Raw genomic sequence first — 22,429 nt, forward strand, 5'->3', positions numbered from 1 at the left:
GTTTTCCCAGTTGCAACTATGAACCAACTGGCCCAAGCTTCAATGCTAGTAATGCTTATCCCAGATTTGATACTTTATTACTTTATGTTATCCCGTGCACTACCTTTTTCACTTACTTAGCAATTCCAAGCACTTACTTTGGTACATTATGTTAAAGGTCAAACAAAGTTAAATAGACAATGTTAACCCTGACAGCTGAGGGCTATAAATGAGAGCTTTAAGAACCTTAGAGTTAACCTTAAACTTATCTCTTAATGATACTGGGGCCACTTACACACATGTTAACAACAAATCTTGATTCAAGCTTCGCATTATTTATTCACTGACTTACTCCTACCTGCGCATTTGCTCCGTTCCACAATCTCTGCATTGTTAACAAGAGCATTTGCATTCCCTAGCACACATTATGCATTTGTACAAAGTAAGTTCTTGTGTTTCACACTGCCTTACTTCAAAATTCTGTATGCATCTTCCTACAAACTCACTACACAGCTAAAAGGTCTCACATTTTAGTGCAGAGTCAAGGCACAGCAAGAAAGTACAGCTTTTGTAATGCTTTCACTTAAACTTGGCTATGTAATTACACGGCAGTCTTACAGCAGTCTTACCATTTCGGCCCTTGCCTTCTGTGGGACGCGGATGAATCTCTAAGCTCGGGTGGTGTGTAGATATCCAAGGTGGGAAGGCTTTTTCGCGACGGAGACTCGGTAACGGGACACATGTGTTCCACGCCTCCAATCTTCCACTCTCCGGCACGGTTGACAAAGACGGCCGACGAACAAATATTGTTATGACTGAGGCCGCAGTCTCCGGTCAAGAAGCCAAGTCCTTTCTAAATGGTGGGAAACCAAGACACATACTTGTCAAAGCTTTGCACTGAACCCAACAATATGTCATGTTGAGTTGGCGGCCCACATTGAGGCACTGAACTTACCGTGACCTGGTAAAGACCCCATGAGGCTCCAAGCCTTTTCTCTTCATCTTTCTTTTGCACCTCCAAGTGAGTAATGAGGGGCTCCACATATTCGGTTACAAGGTACACAACTTTCTCAGTCTGAAAAGAAGTTGCACAATTTTTAGTGATTTCAGAGTTGCCATTGCTATATCAACGGGTAAAACAGACGTACAGTCAGCATCAAAGGTTTGAGGACTACGAGACGCAAGAAAAAAAAAAGCTGAATATTATTGCTACTTTGGCAGGTAGCAGGGACTTCAGATTTCCTGGCTGTTCTAAACATGCTAATTAACAAGAACTGCGCAGTTCGGCCGTACACAGTCGCGATTCAATGAGAAATTCAAAGTCTTCAGACACCGCGCGGTTCCTAAACTTTCGACGCTGACAGTACAAAGAAGATTCACGGAACACTGTAGGCGTGGTGTTTACCTCGAGACTGTCAACGTACTGTAGAACGTTCGGATGTCTCAAAGTCTTGAGCCTTTTGACAGAAGCCTTGGCGGTGTCCAGCTACAGAAATAAATAGCAGGTAAGTAAATACATAGCTAGAAAATTTTGAGCAATAGCGCCTTCTACAACGTTAACACGACAACCTGTAGATTTTAACGAAACGACTCACCAAGCTTTCACTGCCTGTTCTCGCTTCAAACACGAAAACAGACACATCTTGATCACCTCCCTGAAAAGCAACCCGTCAGCCGTGTGAGAAACAAGACTACCAGAAAGGGAAGCGACGCACAGGTTTAATAAAAAGTCGTAGAGCCATAAACAGGCACCCTCGCGTCAGAGTTGACTGGCTTTTAACAAGTGCCACGACGCACTAGGGAATGCTGCTTCAATACAAGCAGTTACCTTTTTCTTTCCCTTGTGTAGCTGCCAGATCGATTTGTCTTCTAGTCCGGGCACATGCTCACCAATTTCATATCCGAAGTCCTTGGCGGGGTCTCTCGCAAAGAAAGACCACATTGCGAAATGCGAGTGACACAAACAGCACCACCTCTTCCGACGAGACGATCAGTCGCTCGCCGCTGTGTCGTCGGTGGCTTCGGATTGTTGCGTCGAGGTGTCAGCGTTGGAGCGCAATCACAACCATTAGAACAGAGTACGCATTCTTATTCGACTCTGTCAACCACACAACTCCCACATCCTATTTGTTTCACCACCTAATCAGGAGCACGCTGAAGAACGGGCCCAACGGGCCGATTAAAACCCCGTGATCGGGTACCTGTGCTGCGCTTCAGCTGACGCTTCCTTGCATTGCACCACAGCGTTGCCAACTGATTGAAAGTAGCTCTTCGTTGTTGGACAAAACTAGACAAAACACGGGAAGAAGAGCGCGCAATCCAACTTGACAGCTCCAACTGCCCTTTCGTTTGCCCAATTTGCTCGATAAGTATTTGATGGTATAATGTCAAAACTTGTCAAAACTTCGGATCGAATACTCTGTTTACAGATTTTTTTTATACCGCGAGCGTTCATATTGTATATTCCCATTCCTGCCGTTTTTTACCTACCAAGTAGAGAAGAGAAGAAGAGGTGAATGCAGCGCATGCCCTAATTGCGCGTGAACAAGAAGATCATTGACAACAAGAACATTGACAACATCAGACCAATCTCTCTAACATCTCACCTGATCAAAATTATAGAGAGAGTTCTCAATAATAGATTAAAAGTTTGGATGGCTGACAAGCTAATATTGAAACCATTTCAAATAGGTTTTCGTAGCGAATGCTCAATTTGGTGTGCTCATGCCGACTTAGAGAGCCGAATACAGCTTGCCCGAAAAAGACGACAATACGCGGTACTAGTAACACTAGACATAGCTAAAGCTTATGATAGCGTTGAGCACTCAATTTTATTGAATTCTTTACACGAATGTGACTTTCCGCGATATATTGTTGATTGGGTAGCAGAGTTTCTAAAATCGAGAGAATTTTATTGTGCAAAGGATGGATGTCACTCATCTAAATTCAAACAGCAACGTGGAGTACCTCAAGGGGCGGTCCTATCTCCGCTGTTATTCAATGTGTTGATGAGCTCAATTCCCATTGAACGAGATATCACTGTCTACATTTATGCAGACGACATTGCATTTTTCGTTGCAGACAGTGACATTTATTCTTTGCATCAAAAATTGCAAAAGTACATGTATTCTCTTGAAATTTGGCTGCATTCAATTTCATTGTCTCTAAACATCAGTAAAAGTGCGCTCCTGGTGTTCCCTATAGCAGATTCTATTCAAATTTCAGTACTTTATAATCAGGAACCGATTCCACAAGTAGAGTCTATCAAATATTTGGGCATTATTTATAACGAGAAACTTAACTGGAGCCCTCACATAGACTATATCGTGGCAAAGGCACAACGAGCTTCAGGTTTATTGCGAAGGTTGAGCAACAGAAAATATGGGTTACGTAGGCACACCTTATTAATGATATATAAAATGTACATGCGCCCAATACTCGAATTTGGGTGTATATTATTTTCGGGTGGCCCTACGTACAAAATTAAACCGTTAGTTCTATTAGAGCGAGAAGCGTTACGGTTGTGTTTGCGACTCCCCAGGTATGTCGCTATTAATGTACTATATCAGGAAGCTCGCATACCAACTATTCTTTGCCGATTCCGTATCTTAACAGTACAAACATACTTGAAATTTTATGGCTTATCAGCGAGACGGTCTGCATATGCCTTTATTAGTGACCCCGACGCCTTCTTCCTCGCTCACTGGCCACGCTTTCGTACTCCCCAGATTATTTTTGTACAAAAGAAACTTGAAAGCATAAAGGTGGATATCAGATCGGTAATTGGAACCAAAGCATTAAATCACAATATTACGATAGAATGTGATGAAATTTTTCCCCCACTATCTAAGTTTCAATCTTCGAGTTACTTAAATGACAGGTTAGAAGACTACATAGTTCATGCGGAAATAAAGAACATAATAGCCACAGACGCTTCTGTGAATAAAGAAAAGGCAGCAGTAGGAATCGTCTCAGATTACCTCGGTTGGTCATTCTCGGTAAGACTACCAGACTTCACTCCGGTTTTCGAAGCTGAGCTCCTGGCTATTATTTTAGCGCTACGAAAACTTCCTTCAAACGAAGAGAGTGCAATGATAATTACTGATTCTCTTTCGCTGTGTACTACTCTCACAGCTTCAGAACAATCAAGAGCTCTAGCGACATTACAAACATTAGTTCCACCTCATGTGAAGTTCCTGAAGTTAGTCTGGGTCCCGGGACACTGTGGCATACGGTTGAATGAAATAGCCGATTCACTATCTCGAGCCACACTTGATGGCCCTGTGATCTCGGTACTACCAGAATCGGAACACATAGTGTCGATCAGATATAGAAAATGGGCTATTTATACGGATATTATGGAAAATATTACTAAACATACGGACTATCAGCACCTAACATACCCCTGGAAACCTCAGTGGAGTCAATCTAAAAAGTTAGCAGTTATTTTAACCAAATTTCGATGCCGTGTCCCTCCATTAAACTTTTACTTGCACAGAGTTGGTCTGGCGATATCCCCCCTGTGTCCATTCTGTGAAGAAACGGAAACAATAGAGCATTACTTTATAACATGTAAAAACTATTCATTAATTAGGAAAAGACTTTTAATTGTTCCTTTTCAAGCAGTAGGTTTAAATTTAACTGCAGATAATGTTCTAAGTTTCGGTGCCTTTAGCTTGGGACATTGCCACAGGAGCGTATTCGATGCTGTATGCAATTTCATTCGAGAATCAAAGCGCATGTCATAATAATGCCTGCTTAAATATATTTCTGACGACACTTGTCTAATTTTGAATGAAATTTGCATATTCATTTGATTGTGACCGGGTGAGATAAGCTCGATTGTCTGGTCTACTCAAAATTTCTGTCTTCCACTGTAGTATTACCTCACCTTTTCTCTTCTTGATTCAATCTTTCATTATTTGTTTAGTTTAATATTCCTTTTTAGTTAATGATTATTTTCTATTACATCATTAGTTTTTTTATTAAGGATAAACCTTTTAATATATACCATTTAGGATACTTCTAGATTTCATGGCCAATCCCCCATAGTGGGTATGTGCCAGTGCGAAGGGGCAACAACAACAACAACAACAAGATCCAAAGCAAGCAGAGGTGCGTACGTTTACTCCGTAACACTTCGCTATTACATAAGCGAAATGCACACGTTACGACACGACTAGCTCACAGGTGAAGTGAAACACACTAATCGGAATTTTATGAAAACGTTCAGCCCGTGCGTCTTTGTAGCTATCATGAAGCTAGCACCATATAGCACCATGGTGTGCTTCGGTGGGTGCATTCGGCCAGCGGTCGTGGTCCTGGATGGATGAAAAAATTAAAACAGCAACTAAATCTCGCATAGCAAATCTATTGTTCGCCTTTTTATGCTCCTTTATTTTTTAGAGTCCAAATTGTGAATTAGCCTGCTAGAGCCAGCAAAATTGCTCAGTCTTCTGCGTTTTTTTGAAGCAGCAATGCCTTCTAGCAGCGCTAAAAATATATATCAGTGTGAGACTGGTTAACTACACGTTCCCCAATGACGTGTGGTATCGATATTGGGTAAATATGTTACAAATGCTCATTCCATATCCGTTTAGCAAATAACACTGCGATAAGCATATTAAGTACGAATAACATAAACTCTCGAGCCACTTTTAGTGCAACGTTTCAAATGCTTTTAACATCAGAAACGTTGGACTAAAAGTGGCTAGCTAGAAAGTTTATTGTATTCGTATGAATCGTGTGAACTTACAGACCTCAGTCGAATATGTTCACCTTCAAAAATTAAGTAGTCTCAAATGAAAGATCGTTTTTTTTTTCTTTGACATATTGAAAACGTATTTAAATTCGATTAATCTACGTACAGTCACTGGACCAGCTTCAACCCACCTGTGTAATGTGTTTTTTTTTTCTTTTATTGGATTCCATGTCGAAATAAGCTGCTACAGATTTGTGTCTGTACAATCGTTCATACCGAGATATTGCACCGAACCCGAAAGCGCTGATCAAAATAACGGTGTTCTAAATGCGACGGGGACATACTGAAGCACTTCTGATAAGACATTAGTTATTGGTTAGACCTTTGAATAATCTGTGCATGTCATTTCAATAAGACAAGATGGACGGACGGTGGCTTTTCGGAGTCAATATGTTGCAATTTAACTGATTTCGCGTATTCTTATTTCTCGGCATTTTATGGAACATCTTAAATAAAGTATTCTATTATCTGTTTTCCACATATGTAGATACGGTGCAGTTGATGTTCGTAAATCTGAAGCTGGTTTGGGGAGTTCTCGCATCGGGTTGACATTCTGTAAACTCGACAAAACTCACTGAATAACTGAAATTTTTTAACCTGATTCTGTACATAACTGTTTTATGGTTTTAAATATACAATAAGTGTGATGAAACTAATTAAAATTTTAGTGAAAAGAATATTTGGCTCCTAAATGACATAGCTAGGCCTTTATTATTGGATAAACGATTCTTGTACCCTATAGTTTTAACGTTCTCAGCACAAAGGAGTATACATTAACCTCGCGTCCACGTTTATGGCACTGCAATTCAGCATTGTTTCTTTGCCCTTGCAGTCACGTCGCCTTAACAGCACTATGGCCGAGCTCCCAGAACAAGTGAGTTCACTCCCCCTTTCAGTAAGGCCACCATGATAAAAATTGCACGTTAAGTTACATTTCATTGCGACGAAAATTTACTGGAATGCCGCAAAATTCTATATAAAGACACAGTGACGGCGCCAGAGGAGGGAATCACCCCCCCCCCCCTTCCTCTCAAAAAAAAAATGTTTTAGCCTGCCCACTTTTTGGCCATCCCGCCCCATTCTCCACCGAATAGAAAAGGAAATATTGTCAAAATACAACCCGTACATAAGTTCACCACCTCCCACCCTTTTTTTCCCCAGGGAAACGTTCGTACTCCATCTAGAAAAATTTGAGGTACCCTTAAGCTTCCCCTTAAAAATGATAGCGATAACGATATCCTGTCCCTTGTGCGTACTTCAAACACCTGGCGTATGAAATGTTTTCGAACTTGCTATGCTCCGACTACAGTGTGCAGTAGCGTGCCTGCCTTATGCAGCGAGTGAGTGGCTTTAAACGATGAAGTCGTTATATTAATACCATGTCCTGACGCTCCATGGCAATGTGCGCTTGTACAGCGCATTATTACGGCAATATTTGTTGAACCATGTTTACAAGATGCGTGTATTTGTGAAGCATTGAAAGTTACTTTCACTGCATTCCCAAGCAGAGAAAGCCATTTACACTGTATAATTACAAGCAGGCCTGTGGCTGTGTGAAACACCGGCTTGCCACGCTAAAGACACTGGTTTGATCTCCACTCATACCAACAATTATTTAATATTTGTTTTATTTCCATCTTCCTCGATTTTTGGTCACGCAAAGATGACGATCTTTCGCTTACAACTAACGACGCCGACGCCGCAATTTATGCGAAAAGGAGCTCTTTAACGCTGTCGCGTTAACAAAGACACACGAAATGTATATACGCCAATGGTGCAGTATCTTTAGAGCTGTCAACAACCCCCGCAGATCAACGAAGTAAGGGTAACCCTAAGTATTTCGCTGACGTGCATACATAGCAAGGGTCTCGTTCCCACATACCTTCAGGTAGCACACGCCACTGTAGCCCAGTCGGTATACATATAAAGCATGGGGCGTGTTATTCGAAGCTCGCGGGTTCACTCCCTGCCAGCATCGTTGTCTTTCATTCCGCTTTATATACTTTCTTCACATATGCATCGTATACTTAGTAGAAATAACGACACCCCTATACTTTCCTTCGCTTTCTCGTCTGTTGTAAGCCCCGCCGCGGTGTAGTGACTAAGGTACTTGGCTGCTGACCCGCAGGTCGCGGGTTAGAATTCCGGCTGCGGCGGCTGCATTTCCGATGTAGGCGGAAATGTTGTAGGCCCCGTGTGTTCAGATTTGGGTGCACGCACTAAAGAACCCCAGGTGGTCGAAATTTCTGGAGCCCTTCACTACAGGCGTCTCTCATAATCATATGGTGGTTTCGGGACGTTAAACCACACATATCATCATCATCATCATCATAATCATCATCGTTGTCGTTTGTTGTAATTAATGCCCACGCAGGGGAAAGAGCGCGAGTGACAGAAGGTTAAAAGTCGCACACTTCAGGCGACGGAGAAGAGGCGAAGGCGTATGCACTTACGGGACACTTATCAAATTACCTTAACATTATCAGTAGATCGCATTATTCGCCCATCCCATCTGACGCGCCATCATCCTCTATGAAACTTTTTGTGCATGTAACGTGGTGTAACACGTGATGCGCAGATTTCCTTACACATTTGTCACACACACATCCGTGGCGAATGCATTAGGAACACCGAGCTTGTTTGTTTTTTTTTTCGTAGACTTGCTAGCACAAAGTACTCATTCTTACTTAGTGTGAAGGTCGGTGCCAGGCTTTTGCCACCTTTGCCAGGGAAGGGGAAAGGGCGGGGGCGAGGTGCCCTTTTCATACTTTGATCTGTACGGTATTCAGAATGTAATGATGAATTTTTTTATCACAGCTGGTCAAACGGAAGACGCGCTTCCGTTTCCCACTGCAGACTGCAACATCACTGCGGGTGTATACTCGTTGCAAACCATGCAGCTTAAAGAATATAAAACAACGGCATATGTGCAGTTTCAACGCCACGTAACGCATTCCGGACGTAAAAAGTGCGAAAACACTGAAGCAATGTTGTTATCTTGTTGCTCCCAAGGACCACAAGCCACATCCGAGCGACATAAAGGCCGCGATCGGGCAATTTGAACTTGTGAGTCGCATCGTTATCTGTATATATACCATGAGGCATTCGCTATATTTATGCCGCGCTGTCATTACCGTCGGAGCACTTGTAGCGATTGAACTATCTCAAGTTTGTTACATTGGTTGAACTATCGAGTAATAGTGTACGAGTATACCACCATTACCAACTGGTCAGGCCCGTAGCCGATAGGGGGAAGGGAGTATAATTAACCGAAAAAATAGGTGCTTTTCTCAAATAATCAGCTCCCTTAACAAGTGAACCTCCCCCTCTCCTAGAATGATTCCGGGCTGGAGGCCTGGCGATATAGTACTGCATTGTCACTCTCGCGAAGACTGCCAAACTTTTATTAAAGATTTGCCATAACCTGTCAACTGTGGCAGACGTCGATAACGGTCAAACTCATTCATTAGCGATGACCGAGAAATGTTCCACAGTGAAGATTTATTAAATATTTTACGGACATATTGAAGCCGGTGAATTGTGAGCTTAAAACATCCGACAATGCAGCCCCAAAAGCAACAAGTACTTTTAAAAAGAAACTAAGATAATCGCATTAAAGCGTGTTACAGCTCATTCGGAAAGTTATCGTATAGCTGGAAACTCTATGGGGCTCAGAAATATACTCCTTTTTAGTCCTGGCAAATTATTAAAAAAAATGTTGCTTAGCACGTATTGCTCCTCTGGTACTATATCTACAGCTTCGTCAACCTTCAGTTATGCACATGAAAGAGAGATGTAAAAGTAGCCGTTATGAGCTCGTTTTGATGAAAAACTGCCGATACCTTTAGTACGAAAATTCCGGTTCTTTAATTGCTTTTCTTTTCGTTGCAGACGACTTCCAACGCAGGGCACCCTGCCGAGAGTGCCGCAGTAAGACGACTCTAATAACTGAAAGCGAGTTATTGTAAGCTGCATGTTGTGACCACACAATGAAACAAATAGGACGGTTAAACAACAATGCGAGGCATATAGGGCCGCATACATACACGGCCGGGCACATGTAGGGCATATAGGGCCGGATGCAAGGAGGTGAACGAGGCAGCAACCGTTACACCATGCAGCTCAAACTATAAATTAGTTCATGCCCGTAATGCTAGAGATGTGGGTCTGCCTGACATGCAGTGAACTTTTCAGTTGTATACATCTGTAAACCCATTTATAGTACTCCAAATTAAAAATAAATTGTAACGATTTTGTACAAGTTTTCCATTTTCGCTGCCTGTTGGCTTCATGTGGATATCCAGGGAGTTTCAGCAAAATTGTACAAAGTACACTTGAATTTCGCCCACTCCAAAGGAAAGCTGAAAAAAAAAAAATAAACAGGACAGTTATGTCAGCGTAGATAAAATATTCTATGTTGCTGAAGAAGTATTACAGCGTTTTTGTTGAACAATCTTTAGTTGTTGTTTTTTAATGTTAACCAAGAAATCCTTTTTCATTACCCATGCTATCAGATTTGTAGTTATCGTAGCGTGGATAGAATGATGCAATGTTTCACAACAAATGTTCCAGTGTTTGTACAGAAGATATTTCGCTTAAGTTACTAATCAACAAGTTAATTAGGTAATATTGTGTTAATTACACCGATTGGTGGATTTAAAAAAAAAATCTGGCGTGCTGCGTATACGGCTTGGTACGATACAGGGCCGATTGGACACGTGCAGCGCATGTGCTTGTTTTTGTAATATAAGCGCGAGTTAGCTGAAGAAACAAAGTCCCTCGGTTCCTTTAGTTCTTCACGAGGGCCAGTTTGATACACGCTTCGTACGTGCACGTGACGTAACGATTGATTAAGGCAGTCTTTCTGAAGCATATTCGGGGTTATTCTGTGAATGAACGAAGAAAGTGCTAGTACTGCTGAGATGACCTGGCTCATGGGGCATACACCATAGAGTTTCTCAATATACACCAGAGGGAACTCTGGCGCTAGTGTCTACGGGAGCTGCAACACACGGCGCTTCAGCGAGCATGGGAATGATGGGTAGTACACACATTTGCCTAATCTTCGTACTTCTGGCCTGCTTCTGGCTCCGTGTGTGTCTGTGTGGCTTGGAGCTGTTTTTTTTTCACGAAAACATAATTTAGCAAATGTTCACCGTTTGCGCTTCACAACCTTATTCTTTTAGGCTTACCATTTCGAATCAAGTCACTAAGTTCAAAAGGGTTCGTTCTTTCTTTCAAAACAAAACCGTAACCATGCAATAAACGAAGGCGCAAGTACGATTCGCCACCCGCAAGTACGAAGGCTAGGCAAATGTGTGTACTACCCACCATTCCCATGGTCGCTGAACGATCGCAGCGCCAGAGTGCCCTCTAGTTGATTTTGGAAAACTCTTTGGCATACACGACAGGAGGTGGGAGGGGGGGGGGGGGGGTCATATTCGTGGGCACATGGTGCACGAAGACTGCAGTAGTCTGAAGCGAATCTGTCTATACGCGCAGTCGTCGACGGGGGCCGCCGGCGTCGCCGCAGAGGCCCACCATGATTTGGAGGCCTCCCCGGCATCCCTGGTGCCGCCGTCGGCCAGGAGCCCCACGGTCGACACGACCGTCACGCCGCTGGTGAGTCACGCTTAATTGTCACGCTTACTACAAGCAACCGATGAAAGCAGCAGACGATTTCGCCAAGGGAGAGAATTATTAGTAGTTCTCTTCTCATTTGGTCAAACGTGTCAGCTTCTCAGCTAATAGAAGTTACTCATTCCCATCCATGGTTAACTTTAAAGAATAAATTATTCCCTCCTTTAAAGCAACAATTGTAGTGATAAAACTTGCCATAGATAAAGAACTACTTATTTGCTTTAGACTGAGATGTAAAGCTGATTTCTTCTCTGAGCATCGCGGAGAGACTTGCGTCTCATTGTGCACCAAAATGATGATTTGCTCGAATTCGCGACTTTTTTGCCGTAAAATGTAGAAGCCTCAGTCTTCTGAAAATATTTTTTGAGGCATAATATATCTTGCATATACTAAGCATTGCGTACTTACACATTGATATATTGCGAAATATTGAATAAAAAGACGAAGATGCTGACCACAAGAAAAAAAAATGTATTGACGTTTTGGCACCCAGACCGGAAGCCTTGTTCACAATCAGATTGCGAACAACTGAATCGTGTTTTGGGTGCCAAAACGTCACCGACTCATTTTTCTCTTGTGGTCGGCGTCCTCGTTTTTATCAATGATTGTTCTCGACCAGACGGGGAATATGAGCCTTGATTTAATGGCGAATTATCAAAAGGGAAGAAAAGCATATCCCTGGAGACGTATATGACAGAGAAATTTCAGCAATATTAATCACATTCGAACGCCCCGCCGCGGTGGTCTAGTAGCTAAGGTACTCGGCTGATGACCCGCAGGTCGTGGGATCGAATCCCGGCTGCGGCGGCTGCATCCGATGGAGGCGGATACGTTGTAGGCCCATGAGCTCAAATTTGGGCGCACGTTAAAGAACCCCCAAGTGGTCGAAATTTCCGGAGCCCTCCACTACGGCGTCTCTCATAATCATGTGGTGGTTTTGGGATGTTAAACCCCAAATATCAATCAATCATGTTCGAACACCTTACGCAAGTTCTTTTGCTTGTTATCCAAACAAAATTCGACATTGAAACGAAAAACTATATTCCAATAATAAAGTTTTTTTTTTTTGACGAACAACATTCAGACGAGATTCCATGACATTCAAACGTTTTTTCTTCGAAATATTGTACATAGCAATTGATTGTTTTTAATGCAATAAATCAGTACGATTTTATTTGAATGCACTTCAGATGGTTGCCAAAAATGGTTAAGATGCTTGGCGTGGAATGACCCGTGTGCGCATATACCCGCAAAGATCTAGATGCGCCCACGAACATACCCAGAGAGTGGTTGAAAGAAAAAAAATGTCTTGGAACTTGGGCATAATAACTTCACCGCGATTTACACAGGCATTAATTTAGATATTTGGTGCACATTAACAACGCGTTCGACTGTATGACGCATGCTCTGAACGATTAATAATTTCAAGAAAACATTCCTAATTGAGGATCCACGGACCAAAGTGGAGGCTGTGACTATGGCCGTCCGAAATCTCTAACTGTATCTGCTGCAGAGCTGCGTTCGTTCGTTTTGCGAAGTTTTTGAGATACCTAAAAGTCGTGACGTGCTCCATTGAACTTCCTGATCACGCCGTTTTTTTTTCCCAGGAGCACAACCTGTCGAAGGAGGCGCTGTGCGGTTCGAGGGCGGCCAAGGACAGCAACGACGTCTCGATGGTAACGCCACCGTGCAGCCAATACAATTCTTCTCGCTGTGCCTCTAGGCTGCTAAGCCTTACAGAAAAGCCTGTCTTTCGGTGCCCAAAGGAAAACACAGAGGCGTGATGTGCAGAACGTCCTTTGACAGCGCGCGTTGCTGTAACTAATAACGCCACTCCAGACAGCTGCATCTCTACATCGGTGTCATAAGGACGTGTTTCAGCATTTCAGAAAGAAGTAAACAAAAGACCCTGTAACGTGGAACGTGTATGGTACGCTGTTTGGGTGCACAAGTCATAATCGACATGCTTTCGAACACCGAGAGCCCGGAATTTTCTGCATACTACTCGCTATGCAGGTCGCTTCGTTATAAAGCTCACTCACCCTAGAGCTCGCAACATAGACAGGACTTAAGGGAGCCTACATTATACAGGGCCAAGGGAAGAAAGTCGGGATGAATACAGCTGCATCGATAAGGGACATCTGCCCGTCAAAACAGGCAGGCGGAATCAGATATAGCTCATCTCGGGGCTCGGCTTGGGCAGAAGAAAAGAAACGCGACTTTTCATTACGCCTTCGCTCGTGGAACGAAAAACATGGCACCACTAATCCACCACAGTCATCCAGTGGACACCCGGATGAATTAAACAGTCTACGCACTTCGCTCTCACGCACCAGGAAACTAATGAGCTTGAGACTGTCCGGTCAGGATGTTGAAACTAGAAGCACTGACCTCGCCATATTCTGCAGCCTAGCATCAGTTCTAATTTGAGGGCATTTGTTTCAAACCTGGTAGCCGAGGGAGACGGGAGTCTTTCGGCTTTAGTCTTGTCGATGGCTCTGTCCGCGGCAAGATCACTTGGTCTGCGAGTCTTTGTACTCTTCACCTCCTTTTTGCGGTCCCTGCAAACCTAGCGCGTAGGCAGGATAACGGCTGGTCAATAACGGTACTGACATGCTTTGACCGCAAGTAACACACACACAAAGTAAAAGAACACTCAATGACAAGCACAAGCGGCACTTCAACTATATAAAGTATACCGGGCGCAAATCCAGACTTAAGGAACAACATACAGACATGCGTAGTCTTCACACTACCCAGCTATCAAACAATCTCTCCTCCGACATGTAAAACGTCACCGACGGTTCGCTGATACACCTTTCACCTTTCTTTTTAATGTAATAGGCGCCCATCAACTCACTCGCACTTTTATGTATACTTCCACCTAGAATCGTAGAATTGCGGTCAAAGCGTGTCAGTAAGCAAGTACCAACTAGGCCAACAATCAGCCTTGTTACAATAAGGGTAACTGACTGGATTCCCAGAGAAGGCAACCGCACGAAGGGGAGACAGAAAGTTAGGTGGACAGATGACATTAGTAAGTTAGCGGGTGTAAACTGGCAGCAACAAGCACAGGATCGAGTTGACTGGCGGAACATTGGAGAGGCCTTCGTCCTGCAGTGGGTGTAGTCATGCTGATGATGATGACGCCATAATGCAGACCAGTTTTTCATATAATCGTTCGTTGTCGAGGCATTTGATGGCGTTTTAGATAAGCCACTCACAGATAAGTTTTCAGTTGTAACAATAATTATCAAGGTTTGCCCAGCCAAACCCCCGCTCCACGAGCCGCTTCGAGCCAAAGGCATGATGCTTAGCCCCGTAACACATATACTGTCCTGGGATCGTGACGTGGACGAAGGGAGCAGACAGTAGGTCCAAGACGAAACTGTGGCCGACCTTGTGGCTGGTGAACAAAAAGACGGAATACAGCGAGACACATTGGCACAGATGGCGGTGAACTGAACGTCGGTTGTTGATCAACCGATCAACTGACAAGCGGTGATGTTCATGCGTTGGCATTTATAGATGTTCTTCGAGTGTTCTAGCGTCATCGCGAGAAGCCACGTACGTTCTAGGACAATCTGTAACGTTCACGTTGTACACGTATTCTTAGTTGACGGGCGCGCTTTGTGCAAGGCAGCACTCGCACGTGTAATGGGGTGATAAAACTTGACAAAACAGTGTGGCAGTACTTTGAAATCTTTGACGTCACTCATCCACCAACGCCTTATTGTTTTTTTTTTTTTTAATTCGCAGACCACTTCTGCCCTGCAGCGTATGCTGAGCCCGGCGGGGCCTTCGACTCCCCCGGGCGATGTGCAGCAGCAGCAGCAAAAGAAACTTGAGGTGGTTGGTACACGCCGGCTGATTCCGCATGGCGCGCTGCTGGCGCCTGGCCTCGGAAGCAAGTAGAGAGCCTACTTGCACCTATGCAGGCTCCCTACAAGAGCGTGGAAGCTTGAAATTGAAATGCTGGTGTGAAAACGACGTCCCGAAATTGATGCCAGACCTCCGCCGTCTTTTTTTGGCAATATGGTTGATTGGGAGAGTTGGTCATACAGGATCCCTGCCTATCCTGTCCGGGTCTACGTAGTGTGCTATTTCAAACAATCCTTTTTGGGCCACGATAAGGTGTTAGCTTACGGCGACGTAAATGTAAATGCTGAAGTGGGAATGACGTCCCGATATTGATGCCAGACCTCCGCCATCTTTTTGGGGGCCACGATAAGGTGTTAGTTAACTTACGGTGACGTAAATGCAGCACTGCCTACGAGTTTAAGGCTAATTGTTTCGGGCAGGCGCTGTTCACCATGTCTTTCTTTATTATTTTACAGCTTTTCTAAAAACATAGGCGGGTGTACAGGAAAAAAAAAAGGAGGGGGGGGGAATGGAATCCTTCATAATACCTGGACGTTTTGGTCATAATGACCACATTGATTATTAAAGTGTTAAGAGAGGGGGAGGGACGCTTTGTTAAACTTCACCCAAGTCGGACCCCCCTCCCCCTCCATAAAAAAAGAGAAAACCCAAGCATGCCTATGCTTGAAGGTTTGAGCAGAGATCACAGCAGCATATTCATACAGATATATTACTTTCGTCAGGAACGGTGTTCTTATCTCTAATCGCGCATCGGAGGAAAAGGCTTACGTTTTTGAGGTATATAGTCTGAAAGGGCTGGTTTCGCGTTTGCTCCTAACAAGGTGCAAGTGTTCCCACTGCAGATTCGTTTAACGAAAATAATAAAAAGACACCCTCCTTACTTGAAAGACTGCTCTCAGTGGTATCATAACCACTTTAATTCCCAATATTTCGTGAGACTTGGACCGCAAGGGCCATTATTTCTCTCTCTGCCACCTTATCGACCTTGTGCGCCGCATGCATCTACTTACAATTACTTCTCGTTGAATGTCGAAAAGTTGAAAATCATCTCTGGAGCTTATCGTTCGAGAATGCGTGCCCTTATTTGGAGTTCCTTTAATCGTTCCCATTACGAACGCACCCAACCGGGGTCACTCAACCTTTCGTGTTCGTCGCGCCGCTATACACCTTCAATCTCTCTCACGATGCTGCAGCACATGCGTACTTCTCTTAGCGGAAATGTGAAAAACCTCTTGATCTCGGATGCCCTAGTTGGGCGATATTGGCGGTCCCAGTCAGTATCGACCAACTAGGGGATACGAGATCAAGCAGTCACAGCACAGGAAAACGACGAAGGAGGATTGAAATGTGTGTTGTAAAATAATTGAGTTAAAATATAACAGTTACTTTAACCACTAGTTAGCGTGAATATAGAATTAGGGGGCGTCGGAAATGCCCGACAGCTTAAATGTTTCTTCTTAATCAGAAACCTACATGCTCAAAAAAAAATGTTACCTGAGGCACCCGCGAATTATTTTGGCAGCACTCAGATATTCCCGCTAAATTATTTTGCCTAAGTATAAACTCGCCAATGTCCCAACCATCATTGTAAGTGTTGAATTAGTCGGATGGCATTCCGACTGCCGTCTAATCATATATCCCCGACCACGATCGTAACGTCAAGGTGCGCAATTTAAACGATCCTGTAACGTGGGAGCCATTCCCGTAAGGGCAGATATATGCTCGAAGTGCAAAATGAAACACGAAGAGGTGATAAATTGACTCCATATACGTGTGTACCAGAAACTGCAAGATATATTGCACCACTGGCGATACGGATCCCTCCACAAAATCTGTTAAAAGCTTAGACTTTAGAATCAAGATTGTCTGGCACTGCCTGTATATATATTTTTAACACAACTTCACAAAACTCTGCATACAACGCCAACCTAATTGTGGTGCTGCTGTAATCAAACACGACAGTGCTGTATACTGCGTAGTTCACCACCTCTCTCTCTCTCTCTCTCTCTCTCTCTCTCGGTATAAGCCAATTTCTTCATCTTGTCTTTTGCAGCAAGTAAGTTTATCAAGACATCAGCGCCCTCCACACTGAAAAAGCCGCAACCGAAACTGAGTTCAAATCACCCGCCATTTGAGAACGCGGCGCGTGCGCAATCGATTTTAATCTCAACCAATGGGAAAAGAGCTCTTTCCTCTGTGTTCGCTTTGTGGTCTTCGCACCCACCATTTCGCACTTGGCGCGCAAATTTCTTGCGAGAGCCGTTGCCAGGTGTGTAAGCGATGTCCTCGAAATGCGCAGGTCATCATGGGAACCAAGAGCCCCAAGAAGCTGAAAAGGCAGACGTCTTCACCGGGCCTCGGGGTAGCAACTTCGCCCAACTACTACGACGTAAGCTGTCAGTTGTTTTGTTCGCTTGTTTTTACTGATGATTCGCGGACCCGACGCCTCAGGCTGGTAGCCGTTGTAGTGAAACAAATGGTAGTGTATAGGTGTCGCTGCCGGTGATGCAGTAATGATAACCTCGTAGTGCGTTCTTGTAGTGCATGATGTCGAAGACGAATTTCTCATTCGGAGAATGTTCAGGACTCCCAGAGTGGTGACAGGCTGCTGTTTTCACGCGTTCATTCGCAGGACGATGACCTGATGTCCACGACCAGTTCCATCGTAAGTAAACCACTGCTCGCTCACGTGTCAGTCGACTATATATCAACTAAAGTTTCGATTCGGCTCTGTTGGTATCTCAATTTGAATTAATGCGTACGTACTGTAGCGCAAGATAAACGGGGCTCAAGGAATGGCAAAGGGGTGTTTGTGTGCTGCTCAAGTGCATTTTTTTTTTGTCACCGTTTATTGGCGCTACAGTAAACTAATCAACCGTGTATATATATGTCACGCTCGTGCGCATATGCTGCACACAAGTGGCGTGTACTATCATATGCATGCAAATATGATCTTTATGTGTGGACAACACACGTGACAGAAAGGACTTGCAATATTCCCTGTTCCGAAACGGCGCTGTGAGGTGACTGTCCGACAGCGTGATTTGAACCTTGTGAGTGGGTGACTTAGTTTACAGTTACTTTGTTCGCAGTACTTACGACGGACGCTATGCTACGTGTGTGCGTGTGTATGTGCTCGTGTGTGTGTGTGTGTGTGTGTGCGGAAATGCCATAATCTCTTTTATAATAAACATGCGATCGTTTTTTTAACAAGATTACCATGGGAAAGTGTGAACGAAAGGCGTATACGTTCAGCGCTTCGTACGTCTCTGTCACTGTCCTGTGTTACGCGCTGTTTTTTTTTCCGCTTCGTTGACTGTTAAAGACGTTAGTGTTTGCTTTCGCCACACCGCCCTAACCAAGTTGCTATTAGCCTGTGTCATGCCACATTTTTGAGACATTCGTCATGTCTTATTATTCGAGACTTCGAATACTATAGCGATTAGAAGTTGGAACCGCATTATTAAATTAGACACTGCAAGCGACTCGTATTCAAATATTCGTACACCCCTGTCGGGGAGAGCTTGAAGTCTCGAAAATGAGCGAACGTTTATTCAAATTATTTGCCAGATTCACAGAATAATCGAGTGTAGGATCGTATGAACTGTGGTTTCAAGAAGAAACCAAAGCTACTTTTGTTCCCTTGCGAAAACAAGAGAGACGAGAATGAAGGACACGTGAAGTCTCAGCGGAAAAAGATTGACATAAGCAACTGGTCTCCAGAACAGCAAAATTGTGACACGCGGTGCTGTTTCCTCAGTGCACCGGTATCGAAAGTGCCAAGCACATTCCATATCTTGAAGCCACATCTTAATTAAGGGGTGGCTGGCAGAAAGCACTCTAACAAGGTTTCAAGGCAGCTTCGGTGAAGATACGTTTGCTCGCCAACTCCATCAAAAAAAAAAAAAAAACGTGTGCGTAGCCACATCTGCAGATAAGCAATGAATAGGCGTTTCTTTAAAAGATATGGGCTTATGGATTTGGATGGGCCAATATGGCCAATAGTAAAATAGACTGCTTTCCGCCAGTGCGGCGTCTCCCCCCCCCCCCCCCCCGCTTTGGAAAATGGAATGTGCTCGACTATATATGGGCTGCTCGCGAACAACAGAGCCGCGCGTTCCAATTTTGCGGCTGCGGCCACTTGCGCTAACATTTTTCTTTTGACACTCTGCACAAGGAGCCTAATGACAACTGAAAGTTTATTCTCTAGCTGTCGTTTCTCTCTCATCTGACTTCCTTGTTTTTACTGGCGCTGTTTTACTACCAATATCAACCAACCAGGCCAAAAATACATCTACCCAAACAGTATTGTGACAGCTCAGACCGATTAGATGGATGTTCTCATCTGTACTCCGCTTTCAAGACGCAACTTCTCTCTTGTATAAGCTCTTTTGCACACATACCTTCTCGTATGCATTGTTATTCGTTTGCTGTGTAGATAGTTCCCGAAAATGTTGCAATGTTGGTACACTATTTTTGTACGTGAACGTATTGCTTCGATATTTGACGCACCCTTTTCATACGCTGTCATATTTTGGTTTTCTTGTGTCCTCACGGATCAGTTGTCATTTTGTGTATGTTATGCATAATATTGTTTTTATTCCCATAGTTTCTCTATGCCTTTTCTTGTAATCCGCCTTTGTCACGGGGCCGCGGCCTAAGGCTGGAAAGTCGCAAAACGGTCTTTTGATCTCGGAAGGTTTTGTGGGGATTCGCTTGCTGGATTTCGTGCCGACCGGTTGTGCCCCTGCGATCTCCGAGGACAGCGCAGCTCTGGCCGACTGGGCCCGCCCTACGCAATCTTTTGACGCCGATCTCCGACGACAGCCAAGCTCTGGCTGGTTGAGCTCGCCCTACGCCACCTCCTGACGACGTCAAGAGCTCTCGCCAGTGATGCCCCGTCCTCGCACTTCTGCGACCGTGTCTATCTTTCCTATCTTCTGTTCCGTCGCTCGCTGTCCCTGCGCCTCGCTCTCTTCTTCTCTCTATATATACTTTTTAATCCTATCCTTTTAATCCCTTCTTACCCCCATCCCTTCTGAGCTACTGTTGAGGTGTCGCACTCTGATGCAGACATGTTATGGGGCTCACTTTTCTCTTCTTTTCCTTTTAAGAATCACACAAGAATCACATAAGAAAGCTTTTGTTCCGGCTATATTAGTTGTCTCGGATCACCCTGTGAAGCTTCGCCCCTTTACCAAAGCAGAAGATAGCAGCCCAGGAAAACTTAAAAGGCGGGTTACAATTCAAAACAAACTTTACATTACCCTTGGGCAAGGAATTCAGATGCGTATCTCCAACTATCATTTCTTTTTCGTAAATAGTTTTGTGTAAATAAATTAAAATATCGTCGTGATACGAATACCGTGAGCGAACGGCTCAACGCACACTTGCGGCCCGATGTGTCGCCACCAGACGGCGTTCAGGGAGCGGCTTCGCGACGTGCGCCTGGAGGTGGTCCGCCACAAGGGCCTCATCGCGACGACCGTGGTGGCGATGTTCTGCTTCGCCACGTACTTCCTGCTGGTGGCCGTCATCATGATCGCCATGTACGTCACGGCCGAGCGGCCCGAGGACCGCGTCGCGGCGCGCATGGGCCTGAACCCCGTCAACATCGCCGTCACGCTCATGGCCATGGGCGTCGGGTGCTCGGCGCTCGCCCTGTCGCTCGCCTACGCCATCGAGGACATCAGCTGGGGCTAATAAACACCACTTGGGCCTTGGGATGCGTCCTTCGAGGATGAACGTTTGCGGAAAGGTTTTGTCAAAGGGGTTATAATTGGAGCAAACATTAATGCTTTGTTATGGGGGTTAACTAGAGTTGCACATATGTCTAGTGGGATTTACTCACTTTCGGTGCGTGAATCCCACTGCGACGCTCCCCGAAAGCCTCGACCACGATCGCTGTTAGAAGCTTTTTAAGCTGCCAATGCATTCGCCCAATACGACTGGAGAGAGAGAGAGAATAAACTTTATTGGGTTCCAGCATGCGGGATTCCCTCCGGCCGCGCAGGGCGTGGGGTTCACCCTATCTCACGTTGCACTAGAAGTCCTAATGTCACGCGGGCCTAGACCTCAAGGCCTTCGTGCCCCGGCGCCGCTCGGGTTACTGAGGGTGTCCCCCTTTCGCCTTTGCAGCGCCAGTGCGACCTCGAGCTGCCGGACGGCCCTTCGCTGGTCTTCTGGGTCCGTAGACCCCACACGCTGTTCTACTTGCGGCGGTAACACCGGACCGGAAAGATATCCTGTGTGGCTATTTCATCGTGTAGTTCCCTAATTACTATAGCTCATTTTATTTATTTTGCTTTTTAAATTGTCTTCATACTTGAATGAATTACGCGATCTTTACGCCTAAATATGATTACGTTTAATTTCGCTCGCTGGAAGCTTCACTGCTGTCAACGGAGTGCCATTTGTGGGTAAAACGGACCCCGTGGCGCGCTTCTAGCTTAAGCGCTTGTCCGAGCCCAAGGCCGCCTCGCGCGCTGGACGTTCACTTTGCAGCAGTGCAACTTTGTTGCGCGCTACCCTAAAAAGAAGTTAAACCGTCGTGGCTCTCGCCCTTGTAGCGTGCCCCCCGTTTCAGCGTTTACACTTCTGTCCGCTATACTCCCGAGACCAATCGCACCAAGTTTCGACCCACTTGGAGCTCTGGCTCCAAATGGGTCGAAAGGCTCGAACCCCGACGGTGAAGTGACTTTCTAGTCGATCGCCTCAGGTGAGCACGCCACTTGTACAGTTATCGCCTTACGCGGACAAGAACTACCAAAGGTACAGCAGTGCTATTCGTTTAGTGTGCTCCCAAGCATGTGGGCGCGTATCGGCAGTCTGCGGTATTGCTGTCGGCGCCGTGTGTCATTTACGCAGTCTGATATTGCTGCGGGAACGTTGGATTCGCATGCTTGTCACCGGTGGTGTTTTCCTGCGCATCATCTCTCCTGAAGAAGATCCCCAGGAGTCTTCGAAGGTGAGGTGTACTCCGAACTCTCAGAAAAGCCATCCCAGGCTATTCCCGCGACTCGCGGTCGGCCGAAGACGCGAGTGGCCGCAAGACTTTCGGAAACTTGTGCCGCTTTGCTACCTGGCCGAGCATGAAGCATGACGCTCTTTATTCTACGTCTGGCAATGCGTAAAGTTTCGCCCGGGCAAGCCCTTCGGACTTATGCA

At 44.9% G+C, this 22,429-nt stretch overlaps 2 protein-coding genes across 2 annotated transcripts in view; one reads left to right on the forward strand and one right to left on the reverse strand.

Annotated features, from left to right (window-relative positions):
• Positions 1–2,211, reverse strand: part of yata (N-terminal kinase-like protein yata) — a 28,001-nt gene extending 25,790 nt beyond the window's left edge. The window contains exons 1-5 of the mRNA XM_075867545.1: positions 1,808–2,211; positions 1,575–1,634; positions 1,385–1,465; positions 935–1,054; positions 609–832 (exon numbers count right to left, since the gene is read on the reverse strand). Of these exons, the coding sequence (XP_075723660.1) occupies positions 609–832; positions 935–1,054; positions 1,385–1,465; positions 1,575–1,634; positions 1,808–1,921 (599 nt within the window). The 5' untranslated portion in view covers positions 1,922–2,211. The remainder of the gene's footprint in view (positions 1–608; positions 833–934; positions 1,055–1,384; positions 1,466–1,574; positions 1,635–1,807) is intronic.
• A 2,863-nt stretch (positions 2,212–5,074) lies between these two features.
• Positions 5,075–20,994, forward strand: LOC142765111 (uncharacterized). Its single transcript, XM_075865685.1, has 10 exons — positions 5,075–5,094; positions 6,573–6,614; positions 8,753–8,806; positions 9,632–9,670; positions 11,243–11,362; positions 12,988–13,056; positions 15,140–15,232; positions 17,562–17,651; positions 17,895–17,927; positions 20,678–20,994. Exons 2-10 carry the CDS (start codon positions 6,594–6,596, stop codon positions 20,963–20,965), a joined length of 807 nt encoding a protein of 268 aa, XP_075721800.1. The 5' UTR covers positions 5,075–5,094; positions 6,573–6,593; the 3' UTR covers positions 20,966–20,994.
• The last annotated feature ends 1,435 nt before the right edge of the window (positions 20,995–22,429 follow it).

This window comes from Rhipicephalus microplus, chromosome 6 (assembly GCF_043290135.1).
Source record: "Rhipicephalus microplus isolate Deutch F79 chromosome 6, USDA_Rmic, whole genome shotgun sequence".
Taxonomy (NCBI): Eukaryota; Metazoa; Arthropoda; class Arachnida; order Ixodida; family Ixodidae; genus Rhipicephalus; species Rhipicephalus microplus.

What these genes read in the sequence shown, in the direction of transcription:
- LOC142765111 (XM_075865685.1), top strand. Translation starts at nt 6,594, where the DNA reads ATGGCCGAGCTCCCAGAACAA. An exon ending in TGGCCGAGCTCCCAGAACAA is followed by an intron (nt 6,615 to 8,752) that starts GTGAGTTCACTC and finishes GTTGCTCCCAAG; the next exon opens with GACCACAAGCCACATCCGAG. An exon ending in CGATCGGGCAATTTGAACTT is followed by an intron (nt 8,807 to 9,631) that starts GTGAGTCGCATC and finishes TTTTCGTTGCAG; the next exon opens with ACGACTTCCAACGCAGGGCA.